At 44.6% G+C, this 22,457-nt stretch overlaps 2 protein-coding genes across 2 annotated transcripts in view; one reads left to right on the top strand and one right to left on the bottom strand.

The window, feature by feature from the left end:
• The window catches only part of CHP1 (calcineurin like EF-hand protein 1), a 51,756-nt gene extending 34,854 nt beyond the window's left edge, over positions 1-16,902 (bottom strand). Inside the window, exons 1-2 of the mRNA XM_023198377.2 lie at positions 16,742-16,902; positions 5,438-5,510 (exon numbers count right to left, since the gene is read on the bottom strand). Of these exons, the coding sequence (XP_023054145.1) occupies positions 5,438-5,510; positions 16,742-16,808 (140 nt within the window). The 5' untranslated portion in view covers positions 16,809-16,902. The remainder of the gene's footprint in view (positions 1-5,437; positions 5,511-16,741) is intronic.
• A 532-nt stretch (positions 16,903-17,434) lies between these two features.
• The window catches only part of EXD1 (exonuclease 3'-5' domain containing 1), a 41,554-nt gene continuing 36,531 nt past the window's right edge, over positions 17,435-22,457 (top strand). The window contains exon 1 of the mRNA XM_023198393.2: positions 17,435-17,716. The gene's annotated coding sequence lies outside the window, so the exon portion shown is untranslated. The remainder of the gene's footprint in view (positions 17,717-22,457) is intronic.

Raw genomic sequence — 22,457 nt, 5'->3', positions numbered from 1 at the left:
CCTGGGCAACAGAGTGAGACCCTGTCTCAAAAACAAAAACCAAAAAAAGAAGGTGGAGGCTGTTCCAGGTAACAAAAGATTGGAAGCCACTTATATTCAGATGAGCACCCTGATGGGTCCTGGAAAGATCAAGACTGGCCTTAAGCTGAGTTTGGCAACAAAGGCTGGAGAGAACTGGATCACTCTCTAACAGAGAAGAGTTCTGAGTTAGGTCAACTCATTTCTAAGGCTAGAGGGGGTAGAAGAGGAGAGGGTTGAGAGAAGGGGGAAGACAATTTAATCGGATGGCCACAGGCTAAGATGATAATTGTCAGGAGGCACAGTCAGAGTGAAATGCCACTGGTGAGTGGGTCCGACAAAACAATTTACATAAAATGCATTACTTGTTTACTATGTGGCACATTATGTGGTACAATTGGATAATTCATTCTAGGTATTCAAGGTAGCTTGGTGCTTCTCTCATTTATTTTTATTTTTTGTAGAGACGGGGTTTCACTATGTTGCCCAGGCTGGTCGTGGGACTCCTGGCTTCAAGGAATCCTCTCACTGCAGCCTCCCAAAATGCTGGGATTACAGGCATGAGTCTCCTTAGCCCAACCTTTCTTATATTTCAATCCACACCATGATAGAGATCAAAGAACAGGTTTATGACCTAGAGCTTTCAGGCTAGGTACAGTGGCTTATGCCTGTAATCCCAGTACTTTGGGAGGTCATGGCGGGAGGACTGATGGAGCCCAGGAGTTTGAGACCAGCCTGGGCAACAAGGTGAGACCCTGTCTCCACAAAAAATGAAAATAAAAGTAATGGGAGAAGCACTAAGTTACCTTGAATACTTAGAAGAAACTACTCCATTGTACCACATAATGTGCACTTTTTTGCTAAAAGTAAAACGAAAAAAAAAAATCAGCCAGGCATAGTGGTGCACGCCTGTAGTTCCAGCTACTTGGGCGGCTGAGGTGGGAGAACTGCCTGAGCCCAGGAGGTTGAGGCTGCAGTGAGCTGTGATGATGCCATTACACTCCAGCCGTGGAGACAGAGTGAGACCCTGTCTCTTACAAAAAAAAAAAAATTGCCAGATTGGAGAACAGTGTCTGGCACATCATAGATACTCAGTAAATACCTGCCAAATGAGTAAGCTAGTCTGCTGGCTTTCCACAGGCTGTGAAATGGTATCTTAAGGGTTGAGTAAATCTTACCTAGATATTTATTTATTTATTTGTTTGTTTGTTTGTTTATTTATTTTTTTATTTTATTTTATTTATTTTCTTTGAGATGGAGTCTTGCTCTGTTGCCCAGGCTGGAGTGCAGTGGCACGATCTTGGCTCACTGCAACCTCCACCTCCCAGGTTTAAGCGATTCTCCTGCCTCTCAGCCTCCCAAGCAGCTGGGATTACAGGCATGCGCCACCAAACCCGGTTAATTTTTGTATTTTGAGTAGAGACAGGGTTTCACCATATTGGCCAGCCTGGTCTCGAACTCCTGACCTCAGGTGATCTGCCCATCTCAGCCTCCCAAACTGCTGGAATTACAGGAATGGGCCACCACAACTGGCCAGATTTATTTAATTTTTTTATTTTAAAGACAGGATCTCACTGTGTTGCCCAGGGTGCAGGGCAGTGGCGCAATCTTGGTTCACTACAACCTTCACCTCCCGGGTTCAAGCGATTTTCCTGCCTCAACCTCCCAAGTACCTGGAATTACAGGCATGTGCCATCACACCCGGCTAATTTTTGTATTTTTAGTAAAGATGGGGTTTTACCATGTTGGCCAGGCTGGTCTCGAACTCCTGGCCTCAAATGATCCAACTGCCTCGGCCTCCCAAAGTGCTGGATTATAGCCAGGTGTAAGCTATCACGCTTGGCCCTTACTTAGATTTTAAGGAGCAGGCAATACTGACGCCTGGCAAGTTTTCAACCTTTTTTTTCTTCTTCTTTTTTTTTTTGAGACGGAGTCTTGCTCTGTCGCCCAGGCTGGAGTACAGTGGCGCGATTCGGCTCACTGCAAGCTTTGCCTCCCAGGTTCACGCCATTCTCCTGCCTCAGCCTCCCGAGTAGCTAGGACTACAGGTGCCACCACCATGCCCAGCTAATTTTTTATATTTTTGGTAGATATGGGGTTTCACCGTGTTAGCCAGGATGGTCTCGATCTCTGGACCTCGTGATCCGCCCGCCTTGGCATCTCAAAATGCTGGGATTATAGGCGTGAGCCACCACGCCCAGCCAGTTTTCAACCTTTCTAAGAGGAAATAGCTCATTTTGGCCAGGCATGGTGGCTTACACCTTTAATCCCAGCACTTTGGGAGGCCAAGGCAGGTGGATCACGAGGTCACGAGTTTGAGACCAGCCTGGCCAAGACGGTGAAACCCCATTTCTATAAAAATACAAAAATTAGCAGGGCATGGTGGCACACGCCTGTAATCCTAGATACTCGGGAGGCTGAGGCAGGAGAACCACTGGAACCCGGGAGGCAGAGGTTGCAGTGAGCCGGGATTGCGCCACTGCACTCCAGCCTGGACGACAGAGCGCAACAAGAGCAAAACTCCGTCTTTAAAAAAAAGCAATAGCTCATTTTAAAAAACACTTTTCAATTATTTTCCAGCATACAGCAAACATGATAAGAACACACACATTTAGAAACCACCGACTTTCTACAAAGAAGAAAAGAACTCAGAACTAATATAAGCCGGGCGTGGTGGCTCACGCCTGTAATCCCAGCACTTTAGGAGGCCAAGGTGGGCAGATCATGAGGTCAGGATATCGAGACCATCCTGGCTAACACGGTGAAATCCCGTCTCTACTAAAAAAATACAAAATTAGTCAGGCGTGATGGCACGCGCCTGCAGTCCCAGCTACTTGGGAGGCCGAGGCAAGAGAATCACTTGAACTTAGGAGGTAGAAGTTGCAGTGAGCCAAGATCGCACCACTGTACTCCATCTGTGTGGCAGAGCAAGACTCCATCTCAAAAAAAAAAAAAAAAGAACTAATATAAATTATATGTTTTTACTGGGTGGTTAAGTCTGAATTTATGAGCAAAGTATAAACTCAAAGGAATTTTTAAGTATTGGAGCTGAAATTAAAAACAGAGATTTCCAATCTTGTTATTTTTCAAGTGTAAATTCACATAGTTTTAATAGTGTCTTCAATGAATGGTGCTGGGACAACCAGATATCCACATGCTAAGAAAATGATGTTGGACTCTTCTCTCACACCATATACAAAACCAACTCAAAATAAATCAAAAGACCTAAATATAAGAAATAAAACTATAAAGCCCTTACAAGAAGATAAAGGGATAAGTCTTTGGGACACTGGATTTGGCAATGGTTTCTTATATATGATACCAAAAGCACAAGCACCGAAAGAAATATTAAAGAAATTGGACTTCATCAAAATTAAAAACTTTTGTGCTTCAAAGAACACTATAAAGAGTGAAAAGACAATTCATATGACCCACAATTCCACTGCTAGGTGAATGTCCAAGAGAAATTAAAACATGTGCACCCAAAAATGTTCAAAGCAACACTATTTGTAATACTCAAAAGGTGTAAACTCAAATGTTTACCAACTGCTGAATGGATACTCAAATGTTTACCAACTGCTGAATGGATACACAAATGTGACATATCCATATGACAGACCATTTATTCAGCCATAAAAAGGAATGAAGTACTGGTCCTACATCACGGATGAACCTTAACAACATCATGTTAAGTAGAAGTCAGTTTGTCTGTTTGAGACAAAGTCTCCCTCTGTCGCCCAGGCTGGAGTACAACAGCACAATCTGGGCTCACTGCAACCTCCGCCTCCCAAGTTCAAGCAATTCTCCTGCCTTAGCCTCCTGAGTAGCTGGGATTACAGGCACCCACCACCACGACTGGCTAATTTTTGTATTTTTAATAGAGACGGGGTTTCCCCATGTTGGCCAGTCTGGTCTCGAACTCCTGACCTCAGGTGATCCACCTGCCTCGGCCTCTGAAAATGCTGGGATTACAGGCATGAGCCACCACGCCTAGCTGGAAGAAGTCAGTTATAAGACCACATAATTCCATTTATATGAATTGTCCAGAGAGAAAAAGAAGGTAGATTTATGACTGCCAGGGGATGGGAGAAGGAGGAAACAGGTCTGCTTAACCGCATGCTTAATGAGTATGGGGTTTCTGTTCGGGGTAATGATTATGTCCAAGGGCTTAGCAACTGTATTCCTCCCGCTTTATGCTACATCCAACACCTGTGCTAGAAGCTGTCTAAAGAAGTCCTAAGCTGCTTCGTGCCAGCCAAAGGGAAAGGCAACAGCTTCAGTACATGCCAATCAAAGATGAAGAATCCCAGTATAAGAAAGGTTGCTACTGAGAATTAGTGTGGGAGATAATGGTAAATAATGTTTCATTGGACTATGGTAAGACAATTACAAACATAAAACAATATAGTATTGCATCACTCTGATATCATATACTTCCCCAGACCAGAGTTCCTCAATTTTGGCACTACTGACATCTAGACCAGAATAATTCTTTGTCACGTGGGCTGTCCTGTGCACTGCAGGATGTTTGGCAGCATCTCTGGCCACAACCCACTACGCACTAGTAGCATTCTCCAGTCATGGCAATTACAAATGTTTCCAGACATTTTGCCCCAGGTGGCAAAATGGCCCTCACATGAGAACCACTGCTCTAAACTAAAATACTGAACATTCTGTCCAACATTAACATACATAAAGTGATGAACCTTAGGGTTATGGGCTGGTAAATGAGAGAAGACAAAATAACCTGGACCACTTGGGACTGCCATGGGTCAGCTTCCTAAAAGCCAATGTTTGGGAAAGGATTATGGGAAAATGTAAGCAGAGAGAGCTGAAATCTCGAAAATACATTCCTAGTATCAGAACAATGACCACCTAAATGAAGGGGAGTTGGAATAAAGCAGCACGCATCTGGTAATGCATTTAATTGTCATAGTTCTGCTGATTTTTTTTTTTTTTTTCAGATAGAGTCTTGCTCTGTTGCCCAGGCTGGAGTGCAGTGGTACAATCTTGGCTCACTGCAACCTCTGCCTCCAGGGTTCAAGCGATTTCCTACTTCAGCCTCCTGAGTAGCTGGGATTACAGGCGCCTGCCACCACACTGGGCTAATTTTTGTATTTTTAGTAGAGACGGGGTTTCACCATGTTGGTCAGGCTGGTCTCAACCTCCTGGCCTCATGATCCGCCCATCTTGGCCTCCCAAAGTGCTGGGATTACAGGCGTGAGCCACCACGCCCAGCCTGTTCTGCTGATTTAATTCCCTTGTGGATCAATGATGCTCAAAGACCAGAGGAGAAATGGTCCCTGCTATCTGCATGCTGGATGCCTATCATGTCTACCCTAGGGATAAAGGCAGCTATTCAGACACTGCCAGAGAGTTTCTGGTTTCTGTGAGGAAAATAAAGAAAAACACTGCCTACCTGAGAGTCCCGTTCTCTCCTTTGTCCAGGCTGGTGAACCGGCTGTAGAGGCGAGTAATTTGACTGTGGGAAACTAAAGAGCACAAAATTAGTCCCAGCTGGCGGGGAGTAGCCCTCATTCACGCTGAACCCACCCCTCGCTGTCAAATGCTTCAAAATTCAGTAGGACAGGGATGTTGCAACTCTTATCTCTAGAATGTTAAAGCAGAAAGTTTAAAAGCTAAAGAATGAAAGGAGTTAGAAAATAAACTAAATCAAGGGCAATCAAAATTCAATCTCAGGAATGAAGTCTAGGCTTAAGACTGTGATGAATATCAGATAGTTAAGATTTAACAAAACAAAGGCAAATTTTTGTCCTGTCCTGTCCTGTCCAATCCTATCCCATCCTATTTTATTGAGACAAAGTTTTGCTCTTGTCACCAAGGCTGGAGTGCAGTGGTAAGATCTCAGCTCACTGCCACCTCCGCCTCCTGGGTTCAAGTGATTCTCCTGCCCCCAGACTCCCAAGTAGCTGGGACTACAGGTGCCCGCCACCACACCCAGCTAATTTTTTGTATTTTTAGTAGATACGGGGTTTCCCCATGTTGGCTAGGCTGGTCTTGAACTCCTGACCTCAGGTGATCCACTCGCCTCAGCCTCCCAAACTGCTGGGATTATAGGGGTAAGCCACCATGCCCGGCCCAAATTTAGTTTAAAAGGAAGCTGTGAAACTTTCATGTTTCAATGCGCTGACTTAGACACTAAGAAAATGTATGTTTTTACTTTACTTTATTTTACTTTTTTCTTTTCTTTTCTTTTTTTCTGAGATGGGGTTTCACTCTTGTTGCCCAGGCTGGAGTGCAATAGCAAGATCTTGGCTCACTGCAACTTCCGCCTCTCGGGTTCAAGCAATTCTCCTGCCTCAGCCTCCCAAGTAGCTAGGATTACAGGCACCCCCCACTAAGCCCAGCTAATTTTGTATTTTTAGTAGAGACAGGGTTTTGCCATGTTGACCAGGGTGGTCTTGAACTCCTGACCTCAGGTGATCCACCCGCCTCAGCCTCCGAAGGTGCTGGGATTAAAGGCGTGAGCCACCATGCCCAGCCTATTTTACTTATTTTTCAAATTTTATTTTATTTTATTTTATTTTTTGGGGATAGAGTCTCACTTTGTCACCCAGGCTAGAGTGCAGTGATGCAATCTCAGCTCACTGTAACCTCCACCTCCTGGGTTCAAGCGATTCTCATGCCCCAGTCTCCCAAGTAGCTGGGATTACAGGCATGAGCCACAGTTCCCAGCTAAAAATGCCTGTTTTGATTGAAAAAATATCTATGATCAGTTTGCTGTTTTAGGCTGTACTGCTAGGTAGGTGTTGTGTGTAGAATGTTTGATTGGGGTACATCAAACAGATTCTATTTTAAAAATCTGGTTTACTCCTACACCAAGATTAGAGGCTTTATCTTTTCCTTAGGGATGGACCTTTGGGTAAAAGATCAGCCTCTTTTCTGTGATTGCATGAGCTTCATTGAGCTCCCAGGAAGGGAACTGGCTCCAAGGAAGCAAATTAGGCAAATTCGTAAAAATGGTCATGCTATCATCAGATGACACCTACCAGAAAGCTATTTTGCTCCTCATTTTGGATTCAGTCCATAAACTCAAGATACAAGTTGACAATTAAAATGACGCAATAATGGCAGGTACACAATGACACTACAAACTCAAAAAGGCCTTTCTGGGAAATAGTTTAGTCTCCTGATAGATAGGAAGTAAGAGAGAGGAAACAGAGTTATCGGAGGAGAAAAGACAACAGCCAAAAAGGGTGTGACAAGCGTGGACTTTGTCCTAGCCTGTACCTTCAGAGGTTTAAAGGGGTGGCCAAAGTAGTTCTGATAAGGTGTCCTCCTGCCTCAGCTCATGAAACAAAAATTTACTTGTAGTATTGGGAACAATGGGACAAAGTAAACAGGGACAAGCAGGTAGTGAGTGGCCCAGAGCTAGGATAAAAGGACACACTGTGTGCGGCTGTGAATTCTTCAGCATCAGGTTTCACCCTCAAAGCTGGGCTCTGTTCTATCCTAGCGCTGTAAGGTGATCACTGAGCAGAGAAGGCAAAAGCATTTCCATCAGGGCAGAGCCAGCAGGGATCCAGTCACTAAGGAGACAGTTGTGGACGTTTTGCCAGTCAGGCAGGTATAAATGGCTCACTGTGAAGTGTACACACACGTGAGGCAGACAGATTCTGATTCCATTCCTAGCACCACCGCTTACTAGAGAGGAGTATGTGAATGGGATCGCAAAGCGAACTCACCAGTCAATGAAAGTAAAGTGCTTGGCGAAGTGCCTGGCACATAGCAAGCACTCCAGGTTAGCTATTATCAGCATCATGCTTGCATCCTGAGCCTGAAGGCATGCGTATGACTGCTGCACTAATTACTCCCCATTTCCCTGCTGACTTTGCCAGTTACAACCATTTTCTTTAAGAAGTTGACCAGTCTATCCCAGTTCTGGCCTCAGGCCTCACAGGCTACTCTTGCACTAAAGTTCCCTTTAGTTTAGCAAAAATAAGTCAGTTAAAGAATTACTAAATTTCGGGCCGGGCGCAGTGGCTCACACCTGTGATCCCAGCACTTTGGCAGGCCAAGGGGGGTGGATCACGAGGAAAATATATCGAGACCATCCTGGCCAACATGGTGAAACCTCGTCTCTACTAAAAATACAAAAATTTGCTGGGCATGGTGGCGTGCGCCTGTAGTCCCAGCTACTTGGGAGGCTGAGGCAGGAGAATCTCTTGATCCTGGGAGGCGGAGGTTGCAGTGAGCTGAAATCTCACCACTGCACTCCAGCCTGGGTGACAGAGTGATATTATGCCTCAAAATAAACAATAACAAAAAAAGTACTAATATGTTAAAAATAAATAATGTAAATAAGCAGCCAAAACATTTTTAAAAATCTGCTATCTTCCAGGACGAACTGGGTTATACGGAAGTCAGTGGAGAAACAAAACCAAATGTCAACTTTTAATATTAACGAATACGGTCATATCTAAACTAATCTCGAAAATTTTAGGACAAATTTTAGAACCATAATGATATGGTTACAAGCAATTCTGTTAACACAAAGAAGGAGAGAAGGCTTTAATTTAGGTACCAAATTCACTGTGACAAAGAATATAAAGCAATTTCAGAACAATCCCAATCTACCTATAAAGGAGCTACATCATCTATGTGTAGAAAGGTATTGGAACTGGTGTGAATGAAGGCAGATCATGTTTCCAGTGAAGTATTTTCCCTAGAAGGCTCTAAGCTAGTCAGACAGGTGCCCAAAACCTGCACAATTCTTGGTAACTCAAAGGAAGTATCAGGAGTTGACAGTTACTCTCAGAGAAGGCCGTGCATATAAACATGTCTTTTTTTTTTTTTGAGTCAGAGTCTCGCTTTGTCACCCAGGATGGAGTGCAATGGCGCAATCTCAGCTCACTGCAAACTCCGCCTCCCGGGCTCAGGCCATTCTCCTGCCTCAGCCTCCAGAGTAGCTGGGACTACAGGTGCCCGCCACCACACCCGATTAATTTCTTTTTTGTATTTTTAATAGAGATGGGGTTTCACCATTAGGCAGGATGGTCTCGATCTCCTGACCTCGTGATCCATCCACCTTGGCCACCCCAAAGTGCTGGGATTACAGGCGTGAGTCACCGCTCCTGGCTATAAACATGTCTTGAATAAAGCTGTATTTTTTCTCCACTGGTATGAGTAAATAATCATTTCAAATTGTTGAAAGATTATGTAAAAGACCCTGTTTGGCTGAGGGCGGTGTCTCATGCCTGTAATCCTAGCACTTTGGGAGGCTAAAGTAGGAGGATCCCTTGAGGAAAGACCAGTTCAAAACCTGGGCAACAAAGCAAGACCTCATCTCCACAATCAATCAATGAATCATTAGCTGGGCATGGTGGCACATTCCTGTACGCCCAGCTACCTGGGAGGCTGAGGCAAAAGGACTGTTTCAGCCCAGAATTTCAAAGTTGCAGTGAGGTATGATCACACCCCTACACTCCAACCTGGGTGACAGAGTGAGACTGTCTCAAAAAACACACACAAAAAGCAAAAAAAGACGCTGTTAACCTTGCTGAAATCTTTCTATCATCACTGCATTGTGCAAAGAGGAGGAGGGCATTTCAGAGAAGTGCCAAGCAGAAATGGCAGAGGGAAGAATAAAAACAAAAAGGGAGTAAGAAAAAATTATTTTGGAGGGCCGGGCGTTCACGTCTGTAATCCCAGCACTTTGGGAAGGTGGGTGGATCACGAGGTCAAGAAATTGAGACCATTCTGGCCAACATGGGGAAACTCTGTCTCTACTAAAAATACAAAAATTAGCCGGGCATGGTGGTGGGCACCTGTAGTCCCAGCTACTTGGGAGGCTGAGGCAGGAAAATCACTTGAACCCAGGAGGCAGAGGTTGCAGTGAGCTGAGATTGCGCCACTGCACTCCAGCCTGGCGACAGAGCGAGACTCCGTCTCAAAAAAAAAAAAAAAGAAAAAAGAAAGAAAAAATAAAAGTCCTTGCCTTTATTCCAAATCTTAATGCAGAAGAACAGATTGATAACCTAGGTAAAGATTACAAGTGCAGCTAAAGGTAGCTCTAGATAAAGGAAAGTTGAAGCCTGTGCTTCCCGGAACACACTATACCTTAGCATTCCCCCTGACGTGAAGACTTCAAGCACTGGACTAGTCTCTTACGATTAAGAGAGATTTTAAAACATTATATAAAACAAATAAAATCTACCTTCTTATAATTGGAGAAATTTGAATAGGAAGTGAATGATAGATGATATTAAGGTGACTCACGCCTATAATCCCAGCCCTTTGAGAGGCTGAGGCGGGCAGATCACCTGAGGTTAGGAGTTTGAGACCAGCCTAGCCAACGTGGTAAAACCTCATCTCTACTAAAAATAAAAACAATTAGCTGGGCGTGGTGGCACATGCCTATAATCCCAGCTACTTGGGAGGCTGAAGCAGGAGAATCACTTGAAGCCAGGAGGCAGAGGTTGCAGTGAGCTGAGATTGCTCCACTGCACTCCAGCCTGGACAACAAAAGTGAAACTCCATCTCAATTAAAAAAAAAAAAGAAAAAGAAAAGAAAGAAAGAAAAAAAGGGGCCGGGTGTGGTGGCTCACGCCTGTAATCTTAGCACTTTGGGAGGCTGAGGTGGGTGGATCACCTGAGGTCAGGAGTTCGACACCAGCCTGGCCGCCCTGGCGAAACCCAGGTTATTGCTACAATTAAGTGAATTAAGGGTGATGATTATAGAAACTCCTAAGACATTTGTTGCTCATCCTCAATTACACCTTTTTTTTTTTTTCAAATAAGCTTTATGAAAATGCATAAGTCTGAAAGAAGGTAGAACAAAGACAATTTAGCAAATATTTTAGTCCTTACTAAAAATACAAAAAATTAGCTGGGCCTGGTGGCAGACACCTGTAATCCCAGCTACTTGGGAAGCTGAGGCAAGAGAATTGCTTGAACCCAGGAGGCAGAGGTTGCAGTGAGCTGAGATCGAGCCACTGCACTCCAGCCTAGGCAACAAGAGCAAGACTCTGTCTCAAAAAAAAAAAAAATAATATTAAGAAGTATTATCAACTTCTTAGGTGTGATAATGGTATTGTGGTTACATAAAAACCATCCCAATACTTATGGGATACATGCAGAAGTATGAAATGGTGAAGAGTTCTAATACCTACAACTTTCAAATGGTTTATCCAAAAATTTACATAAATAAAGCTTATATCTTTGCAGCTGCTGTTGGGGTCAATTATCCTCTGAATGAATAAACCTCCAACTACTCTTATGCTCTGGACCACTGTTCCCCCTTGCAACCACAAAAAAGTTCCTGGCCAGTGGCTCACATCTGTAATCACAGCACACTGGGGAACTGGGATGGGCGGATCACCTGAACTCAGGAGTTCGAGACCAGCCTGGGCAACATGGTGGAACCCTATCTCTACAAAAATAAAAAATCAGCCAGGCATGGTGGCATGTGCCCATAGTCCCAGCTACTCAGGAGGCTGAGCTGGGAGGACTGCTTGAGTCCAGGAGCTTGAGGCTGCAGTGAGCTGTGATCATGCCATTGTAGTCCAGCCTGGATGATAGAGCAAGACCCTGTCTCAAAAATAAAAATTAAAATTAAAAATCAGGCTTGATTTTGGGAGGTGGGTGGATCAAAAGGTCAAGAGATCAAGACCGTCCTGGCCAACATAGGGAAACAGTGGCTCACATCTGTAATCCCAGTACTTTGAAAGGCTGGGGTGGAAGGATCACTTGAGGCCAGGAGTTTGAGGCTGCAATGAGCTATGACTGCACTACCACACTTCAGCCTGGGCAACAGAGTGAGACCCTGTCTCAAAAAAAAAAAGTTCTTAGGGTCTCTTTCCCACAGTGCCCTCTCTAATTGACAAATAATTGCTTCTTACCCCTTTATGGCAACAAATGAGGATAAAACTTTGCACTAGAACTCGAAAAGTACAGAGCTTTACAAGTCACTTAACCCAAAACCAGCTAGAGGTGTTAGTTATCCTTGCATTTCTTCAACAGAAGGCAGAAGACAGCCGGGTTTTCTGCACTGACGGAACTGGGTTTTCTGGTGAGGGCTGTGAAGGGTCCTACATTTAGATGCATGAGAAACCTGAAGTTGAATTTCTACTTACATTCTAGCCATGAAATTGTTCTCAAGCAATTGCCTTTGCCAGGCTTGTACTCTGTTAGAACTCTACCATTACTACACTCTTTCAAACAAACAAAACCTCACCAACCTGTACAACTTACTTCCTAAACCTGTTCAACACCCTTCCCGTACCAAATGACACATACCACAAGGTGGAGACTAAAAATAATCTGTATTCATTACTACTTGAATGGCATGAATTGTTTCTCAAGGTGGTGGTGGTGTTTTGAGACAGGGTCTTTTTCTCCCAGGCCAGAGTGCAGTGGCGCAAACATGGCTCACTGCAGCCTTGACCTCCCGCCTAAGCAATCCTCCCACCTCAGCCTCCCGAGTAGCTGGGACTGCAGGCACACTTCACCATGTCCAGCTAATTTTTTTTTAATTTATGTTTTGTAGAGATGAGGTTTCCCCATGTTGCCCAGGCTGGTCTTGAACTTCTGGGCTCAAGCGATCTACCCACCTTGGCTTCCCAAACTGCTGGAACTACAGGTGTGAGCCACTGCGCCTGGCCTTGTAAAGTTTTAAGTAATTCACAGCCAGCTTATTGCTACAATTAAGTGAATTAAAGGTGATGATTACAGAAACTCCTAAGACATTTGTGGCTTATCCCCAATTACACCTTTTTTTTCAAATAAGCTTTATGAAAATGCAGAAGTCTGAAAAAAGGTAGTAGAACAAAGACAATTTAGCAAATATCTTACGCCAACAGAAAGCATTTCTTAGACAATTCCTAAACTGTTAAAACATTGTGACTTAACAGTTTCATAAACTGTTAAAAACTCCTTTAAAAATTTTATTTCCTTGGAATTGGCAAAACATCTGTACTTAATTCCTAATCAAATGTTCACTAAAGAAGTATAAAAGGTTGTCACCTCCCCAATAATATAGCCCTACACATAGTTTTTATAACTAGTACATGCCAATGGTACTTTCCCAGTAAGATGATTGTTATCTATGGTTCAAAATAACAACACTCACATGAAGTTTATTATACCAGACACTATTCTAAGTAGTTTACATAATTCATCTAATTGTCATAAGAATCCTATAAAGTAGGCACTATTATTATTCTAATTTTACAGATGATGAAACTGAGGCTCACAGGTATTACTTTTCTAAACACTTACTGTTATTCATTAAATATCAAATACCAGCTAATCTAGTCATGTAAAAATTCAAATCTCTTTAAAATTACAAAAAAATATGGTTAAATATAATCATCAATTCCAATGCACAGCTTTCGCATTGAATATAAAGTTAGCATTCCTCAATTATGTTACATTTTGTACTAGCAAAGGAAGTAGTAAAATGTCTTATAATTGTTCTTAAAGTGCTTCTGTTAGTTTTCCAAATTATTCATAGAACAAAAGGCAGATGAAAACAGGACAAAGTCCACCTCTCTACCCACTCCAGATATCCGTTTTTATTCTTCAAAATCCTGTGCATCATACCAAATTACTCCTTGAAAAAGCAACTCTGGGCCTGGCGCAGTGGCTCGCACCTGTGATCCCAGCGCTTTGGGAGGCCGAAGTGGCCTGAGAATCACTTGAGGCCAGCAGTTCATGACCAGCCTCAACAAAATAGCAAGACTCCATCTCTACAAAAGATAAAGATAAAAATCAGCTAAGCATGGTAGTATGTGCCTGTAGTCCTAGCTACTTGGGACGCTGAAGCCGGAGGATGGCTTAAGCCCGGAGTTCAAGGCTTGCAGCGAGCTATGCTCAAGCCACTGTAGTCCAGCCTGGGAGACAGAGCAAAGACCCTGTCTCTAAAATAAAGAAAAAGAAAAAGAAAAAACAACTCTGATGATGGACACTATTTGGATAAACTGATGGTTCCCAGCGCAGAGGAATGACTTTGTAGCAGGCTTGGGGGGATCTCTCCTGGAAGTCACCCAAAATGCCCTAGGTTAATCTATTACTCCATTCATCCATGTATCAAGGCCCAATTCCTATCCTCCACGAGGACAGCCCACAGCGACGCTCTCTTCCCTGATTTCTGAAGGTGGATGACACACAATTTCAGCTTTCTTATGTCATGATGCTAATCATAACTCTCTTGGGCTTATCTCCCCAACCAGGTTGTGGGCGTTTTTTTGTCACCATCTGCTCTGAGTACCTAGCACAGTACTGAACAGACACTGTAAAAATTCAGTAAGCACTTGTTTCACTAAGCATTCTGGCTCAATACATACATTTGCACTGGTTGTGGAGAGAATCTCCCTCACAAGTGACTCACTCTTTGGTAATGGGGAAAACAGATTTTCCATGAGCACTTAGTTGTTTCTCCACAAGCCACATGGTAAAAAAATATCCCATCCAGGCCCTTTCCATTTGGTCAAATGTATATAAACCAGAATGGGACTGCCGCTGCCTTCATTCTGAAGCAAAAATGGCTTTTTGCATCCTCACAATGGTTTACACTTTCTCGTTAGGTGACTCTGTATTTATTTCTCTTTCATTCTGCTTATTTCTCCATGTGACTCTTTTTTTTTTTTTTTGAGACGGAGTCTCGTTCTGCCGCCCAGGCAGTAGTGCAGTGGCCGGATCTCAGCTCACTGCAAGCTCTGCCTCCCGGGTTTACGCCATTCTCCTGCCTCAGCCTCCCGAGTAGCTGGGACTACAGGCACCCGCCACCTCGCCCTGCTAATTTTTTGTATTTTTTTTTAGTAGAGACGGGGTTTCACCGTGTTAGCCAGGATGGTCTCGATCTCCTGACCTCGTGATCCGGCCGTCTCGGCCTCCCAAAGTGCTGGGATTACAGGCTTGAGCCACCGCGCCCGGCCCATGTGACTCTTTAACACCAATACTTTAACTTGGTGTCACCCTAGACCTAAAGTAGTTCTAATTACAAATGTGGCCAGAAGCTATGGCCACAAAATGTAATAAAATGCTTGCTGAATCCAAACTGCTTGTATCTCCACTCCTAGGGTCAGAGTAAGTCAGTGGCCAAACAAGTACCGCAAATTATAAAGAGCTAACTACTTTGGGTCATTCAAAATTGTGAAAAGGGCTGCCTTGGTAGGTGGAGAGGTTATCACTATTAAAGGTCTTTACAGAGAGGCTTAAGGGCTATATTTTAGGGGAGGCTGAAAGAAGCAAACCAATCCAGCAAGGGGTGGGGCTAGATAAGGTCCCTTTCAACTTGAAAACTCTAGAAAGTTGAACTTGTCACAAAGCAGAGAACAGCACTTAACATATTCCAGGCCTGAATAATTCTGTAGTTGTCCATAGCACTCCTCGGTACTATCCGCATATGGGCCCCTGAGTGAGTTACTGGTCATGTCACTATCAAAGACAGGTATGATGAAGAGACAGAGCTCAGGTGCTACATCATTCATTAACTCAACAAGAATCATAACGGTTTACTGAAAAGATAAAATATTGTATGCATCAATACAATTGTATCATACATTGCATTATCAAGGACTATTCAAAGGTATGCTGGTATTTTACAGAACTTCAGAATCCCCAGAGTCCTTTTGCCCCTTTGTGCAGGCTAATGAGGAAGAGACTGGACTATTAAAAAAAAAAAAAAAAATCAGTTCTGCAGGGCAGGGTGGCTCACACCTGTAATCTGAGCACTTTGGGAGGCTCAGGCGGGTGGATCACTTGAGGTCAGCAGTTCAAGGCCAGCCTGGCCAACATGGTGAAACTCCGTTTCTACCAAAAATACAAAAATTAGCCAAGTGTGGTAGCAGGTGCCTGCACTCCCAGCTACTTGGGAGGCTGAGGCCAGAGAATTGCTTGAACCTGGGAGGCAGAGGTTGCAGTGTGCTGAGATCACGCCACTGCACTCCACCCTGGGTGACAGAGGGAGACTCTGTTTAAAAAAAAAAAAAAAAATCAGTTCCTAGTACAAATTCACACGGAGATTTTTGAAGCACATACAAATTCAATAGCGAATAAAAAAGTACACCAGCACAGTAGAAATCTATATATATATATATATATATATATATTAGGCCAGCAAATATCCTCGTGTAAGTAAAAAACTGGTGCTCACAGTATCCGTGTTTTTTCTCTAAAAGTTCAGATTGAAAGAAGTCTCACAATCCCAGACCCCTGTTTAAAGGTCTCCAGGCATCGGCTCATGTCTCCCAAAGCCTTACTACACGGTCTTGCTTTCTGGGTGGTTTTCCTATTTGTGACAAAAACTTGTTTGTAATTTCCCATAGTTGTCAGAGGTTTTAGGTCCTTGCCCAGAAATGGATTTTCTATAGAATCCATCTCGAGTTCCTGAATTTGCTTCTCGGGCTTTACCTACTGTTCAGGATGCCTCTTCATAGGGAAGGGTGGTGCCAGGCAACAGAAAGGAAAGGAGTTCGGGGACTTTGATGGGCAAGGGGCAGAAAAGGGGGGCGTCGACGCTCTAAGAGTGATCAAGACTCCCGATGTTGAAGGGAAGGACACCCCTACAGTAGCTACAGCCCCGCTCCAGGAAGCTGCAGCTGGAAGAACAGGTCTTCCAGCTCTCTGTCCCGAAACCTGGAGGCTGCCCAGGACCCCCCCAACCTCACAGGCACCCGAGCTCCAGACCTTAGCGACAGCCGCCCTCGGTTGCGAGGCCAGCCTGAGGCGCCCGGCGTTCCCACCCCCAACCCGAACTCACAGCCGGTCTCCTTCTTGATCTCCTCGAGCTCTTCGTCCCGCAGTAACGTGGAGGCCCGAGAACCCATCGCCGTGCCGGGAGCTCCTCCGGGAGCAGCGGCGCCAGAAGAGAGTGCGACAGGAGGGAAGGAGGGAGGGAAGGGCGGGCTAGGGGTCAAGAAGGGAGAGGGCAGTGTTTCCACTGCGGACCCAGGAGGGAACCCAGGGGTGGTGCGCTGAGGAGGGCGGCCCCGAGGACCCGCCAATCAGGCGCGAGGCAGCGCCCGGCTCAGGAGTCGACGTCAGCGTTCGAGTTCCATCCCCGAATGAATCAGCCCAGCTCCAGCCCAAGTCCTGCTGAAGACGGACCCCGCCCCCGGAACCGCAGCTGCCACCGGCCTTAAAGGGGCGATGCCACTCGGGCGCTAACGACGCAATTAAAAGGGCAATTCCATTGACCAACCGTTTTACGTAAAACTAACCTGCGGCAGGCAGCGTAGCCTACCTTTTCTCACAGAAATCGAACACTAGGAATCCTACTCGATAGGTGGCACGGATTGCGGAGAGAAACTTCGCGTTGGGGGGGAACCCTAGGGTGTGCCCCTCGGGGACTGCATGCGCTCTTTATCTTTCCTGGCGGCCGTCCTCCTCCCGGCCGCAGGGGGCGCTGGGGAGCCAGCCTCGGGGCCGCGTGCTGATTGGCTCCTTGGGAAACAGACGAGCCTGGACGTTGGGCCGGGCGGGCGTCGCCTCTGCCGCGTGGGTGCCCGGCGTCGCGGACCTTTCTCCAGGTTGTTTTCAGGCTGTGATTTGATAACCGCCGCCGGGTGGCGTGGAGCGTCCCGAGACTTCTTCCTTCATTGCAGCCCCTCTTCTTTTAGTTCTAGACTGAAGTTTGAGGAACTCACCACTTGGCTGAAATTAGGATCCAGATTTCCCAAACTTGCTTCGGAGGAAAAAGCCCTAACGATAGAGGACAGTGAATTCCTACCTTATGGTCCGCCATTTATTTGAAGTTCCTTACTTTGTCTTAAAAATGAGAAATTTTGCATTTTCTCATGGTGTATTGTTTGTTTTGATTAAAAAGGTAGGCCAGACACGGTGGCTCACGCCTGTAATCCCAGCATTTTGGGAGGTCGAGGCGGGCTGATCACCTGAGGTCAGGAGTTTGAGACCAGCCTGACCAATATGGAGAAACCCCGTCTCTACTAAAAATACAAAATTAGTTGGGGGTGGTGGCGCACGCCTGTAATCCCAGCGACTCGGGAGGCTGAGGCAGGAGAATCCCTTGAACCCGGGAGGCGGAGGTTGCAGTGAGCCAAGATCGCGGCATTGCTCTCCAGCCTGGGTGACAGAGCGAGACTCCGTCTCAAAAAAAAAAAAAAAAAAAAGTAAAAAGCCACCCGTTAAATTAGTGCCTACTCTCAGGTGAACTAGTTCTTACTGCTTCACCTGCCTTACCCCTTCACACCTGTTTGGTTAGAACCCGTATAAGACATGGAGAACTGAATTCTGACCGCTGTCTGTTAGAACCTAAATACCAGGATATTTTTGTCTTAGCAAGCTTTCCCAGGTCAACTTAGGTTATTAGTTTTAAGTGTTACCTAGGGCTTTACAGCTTAGCCTGAGGCCCCACACGTTCCCTGCAGGCTGAGGTTCTAGTTTGAAGAACTAGAGTTTTGTTTTGTTTGTTGTTGCTGTTGTTTGAGACGGAGTTTTTGCTCTTGTTCCCAGGCTGGAGTGCAAAGGCGCCATCTCAGCTCACCGAAACCTCCGCCTCCCGGGTTCAAGCGATTCTCCTGCCTCAGCCTCCCGAGTAGCTGGGGTTATAGGCATGCACCACCGCCCCCAGCTAATTTTGTATTTTTAGTAGAGGCGGGGTTTCTCCATATTGGTCAGGCTGGTCTCGGACTTCTGACCTCAGGTGATCCACCCGCCTCAGCCTCCCAAAGTGCTGTCATTACAGGTGCGAGCCACCGCACTTGGCCTGTTTTGTTTTTTTGCGACAGAGTCCCACTCCGTCGCCCGGGCTGGAGTGCAATGGCCTGATAACTGTGCAGTTTCGTCTCACTGCAACCTCCAGGCGGGTTCAAGGGATTATCGTGCCTCAGCTTCCTGAGTAGCTGGGATTACAGGCACGTGCCACCACGCTCAGCTAATTTTTGTATTTTTAGTAGAGACGGGGTTTCACCATATTGGCTAGGCGGGTCTCAGACTCCAGAACTCAGGTGATCCACCAGCCTCGGCCTCCCAAAGTGTTGGGATTACTAACAGGCGTGAGTCACCGTGCTCGGCCTTAGAGTTATTTTGATGATTGGCATGCACTTGTCTAACCTAGTGATGTTGTCCTTAATACTCAGTAACATTTTGGATATGTCCGTCTAAGAGCTAAATCACTGGAGCTGCTTTGTATGTTGGAATATGGGTGTGATAGGAAAATTTTGTCAGCCCCATGAATGTCCCTTTACTCAGTCAGCCTTGAAGCCCATCTCTTGATGCTGACCTTACTTTTTTCCTTCCTAATCTTGAATCTTACCATTTGCAGCTGTCTCCAGTCAAAGCTTTCTTTGCTTCATGCTAGTATTTATTTCTGACTTTAATTTTTTTTTTCTTTAACGTTTCTTTAATTCTCTTATTTTCCAGGTGTTTCACAAACTTTTCTTTCTTGGGTAGCTTTTAAAAGTATAAATTGCTTGAAGCTGGGAGGCGGAGATTGCAGTGAGCCGAGATCGCGCCCCTGCACTCCAGCCTGGCGACAGAGTGAGACTCCATCTCAAAAATAAAATAAAAATGTTTGCCTCTATTAAGGGCTGTTTTTTTTTTTTTTTCCAGTTTTATGTATTTTTCTTTTAAAATCTCCTTTTGCCTGTTGGATTAACTTAAAGAACGATTTTTCTTAGACTCTCTGATGACTTGTTGTATGTTCTATCTGGATGCATAACACTTGGTCTTGCACTACACTACAAACATCCTACCCTAGAGGCTAAGTTCAGATTGCATTACCTTCTAGCTGTGTGACTTTGAGCAAGTGTCTTAACCTTCTAAACTTCAGTTTATTCATTTGTAAATTAAGTTATGGTTGTTGTATCAAGTAATATTTGTGTAAGTACTTGATAGACCTTAAAATATAAAAATATAGGTTATTTATTTGACTGAAAATTGTATGTAACATCTCACCTTCTTCCTAGTTGACTTAGGCTCTAGTTATTTCATCAGTGTTTTTATGGTTAAATTGCAAAATTCACTGGATGAATTTTCCTAGTGTGGCAAAAGTAAGCAGCTTTTAAATTTAAAAAACTGTAGACGAATATTTAAGTTTCCAAATACAAGGACATCTAAACAGAATAGTTCTAAAATAACTTTTAAACAATTACTGTATCATCATGGTAAAGAATGTAAGAGTACCTGCTTTTTGTTTTTTTTTGTTTTTTGTTTTGTTTTTTGAGACAGAGTTTCACTCTTGTCTCCCAGACTGGAGTGCAATGGTGCAATGGTGCGATCTTGGCTCACTGCAACCTCCACCTTCTGGGTTCAAGCGATTCTCCTGCCTCAGCCTCCTGAGTAGCTGGGATTACAGGCGCATGTCACTACACCTGGCTAATTTTTGTGTTTTTAGTAGAGACGGGGTTTCACCATGTTGGTCAGACTGGTCTCGAACTCCTGACCTCAGGTGATCTGCCCATCTTGGCCTCCCAAAGTGCTGGGATTACTGGCATGAGTCACTGCACCCAGTGGTGAGTACCTATTATGAATAATATTTCTTAGTACATTTTTTCTTTACTTTTTACATTTCTGTATGGCTGTAATTCTTTTTTTTTGAGACGAGAGTGTTGCTCTGTCACCCAGGCTGAAGTACAGTGGCGCAATCTTGCAATCTCGGCTCACTGCAACCTCTGCCTCCCGGGTCCAAGCGATTCTCCTACCTCAGCCTCTTGAGTAGCTGGGACTACAGGCCTGTGCCACCACGCCTGGCCAATTTTTGTCTTTTAAGTAGAGGTGGGGTTTCACCATGTTGGCCAGGCTGGTCTCGAAGTCCTGACCTCGATTAACCTACCTGCCTTGGCTTCCCAAAGTGCTAGGATTACAGGTATGAGCCACTGCGCCTGTCCCGTATTGTTGTAATTCTTTATAATGGACATGTATCATTTTTACAAAAACATTTGAGTGTGTGGCGTGTGGCAGTTCCATCTGTCAGGCTGCACATGACTGGTTGGTGACAGTATGCAGCCCAGTTCCTGAGCTGTGGCCAGGGTGGCATGGAATTGCCCTTGCAATAACCTGGCAACTGGATTGGTTATGCATTAATTGTGTTGGTTGGTTGGTAACAGTGTCGAACTATGGAAATGTTATTAATCCAGAAAAGGATACATCCAGAAGAGGGTACATCCCAGACATTTCTGGGTAAAAAATTTATTTTTCAATCTTCAATTTAGCTTTTATTTTATTTTTTACTTTTTTTGAGACAGAGTTTCGCTCTTGTTGCCCAGGCTGGAGTGCAATGGCAGGATCTCGGCTCACCACAACCTCTGCCTCCCGGGTTCAAACGATTCTCCTGCCTCAGCCTCCCGAGTAGCTGGGATTACAGGCATGCGCTACCACGCCCGGCTAATTTTGTATTTTTGGTAAAGACAGGGTTTCTCCATGTTGGTCAGGATGGTCTCGAACTCCCGACCTCAGATGATCCACCTGCCTCGGCCTCCCAAAGTGGTGGGATTACAGGCATGAACCACTGTACCCGGCCAATTTGGCTTTTATTTTAAAATACCTTTAGCATAGAAGTGTCGTAGGACAGAAAATTTAAAAAAAAAAAAAAAAACACACACACACACACAAAGAAATAGAACATTTCAAGTACCTAGACTTAAAAATTAATAGGATAGGCCGGGCGTGGTGGCTCAAGCCTGTAATCCCAGCACTTAGGGAGGCCGAGACGGGCGGATCACAAGGTCAGGAGATCGAGACCATCCTGGCTAACACGGTGAAACCCCGTGAAAAAAAAAAAAAAAAAAAAAACTAGCCGGGTGAGGTGGCGGGCGCCTGTAGTCCCAGCTACTCGGGAGGCTGAGGCAGGAGAATGGCGTAAATCCGGGAGGCGAAGCTCGCAGTGAGCCGAGATCCGGCCACTGCACTCCAGCCTGGGTGACAGACTGAGACTCCGTCTCAAAAAAAAAAAAAAAGATTAATAGGATAGCATAGACCCAAGTTATGGGAAACAGTCTCTAAAATTCAATTCATTAAACACAATTTGAAAGAAAAGCTCTTTTCCCAATGTACCACTATCCTCCTACCTGCCTTGATTTCCTTTAATTCCTAAGTAAAGGATAAATTTAGTTGCTTTACTTAAAATTATCAGCTTCAGTTTTGGTAAAACTTACCACGCCCTTGAATTCTCAACCAGAGTTATAAAAAATAGGAGCTCAAGTAGTTGTGCTGCCCTAAACAATTTATTGCAACATGTATTGGCAAATATTTCTGTGTATGTCCATTTTTTTATTTGCTCTTTTCATTTTTTTGTTATAATGATGTATAAATGTGCCATTAAAAAACCTCTAAATGTTCTGCTTCTTCCATTTAGCTAAGGAAGGAAAGATGATATCTTGTCCATTTTATAAACATAGAAGCCAAGCCTAACTTGCCCAGTTTTTTATGGTTTTCAGTTTCCTATGTATGAGAGTTGGTGCTTGCAATGGTCCTTTTCTCATCATTCCAAAAAGATGAACTAAACTGAATTATTCAGA

The sequence above is a fragment of the Piliocolobus tephrosceles genome, chromosome 6 (assembly GCF_002776525.5).
Source record: "Piliocolobus tephrosceles isolate RC106 chromosome 6, ASM277652v3, whole genome shotgun sequence".
Taxonomy (NCBI): Eukaryota; Metazoa; Chordata; class Mammalia; order Primates; family Cercopithecidae; genus Piliocolobus; species Piliocolobus tephrosceles.
This window is presented reverse-complemented; position numbering and strand designations above follow the sequence as displayed.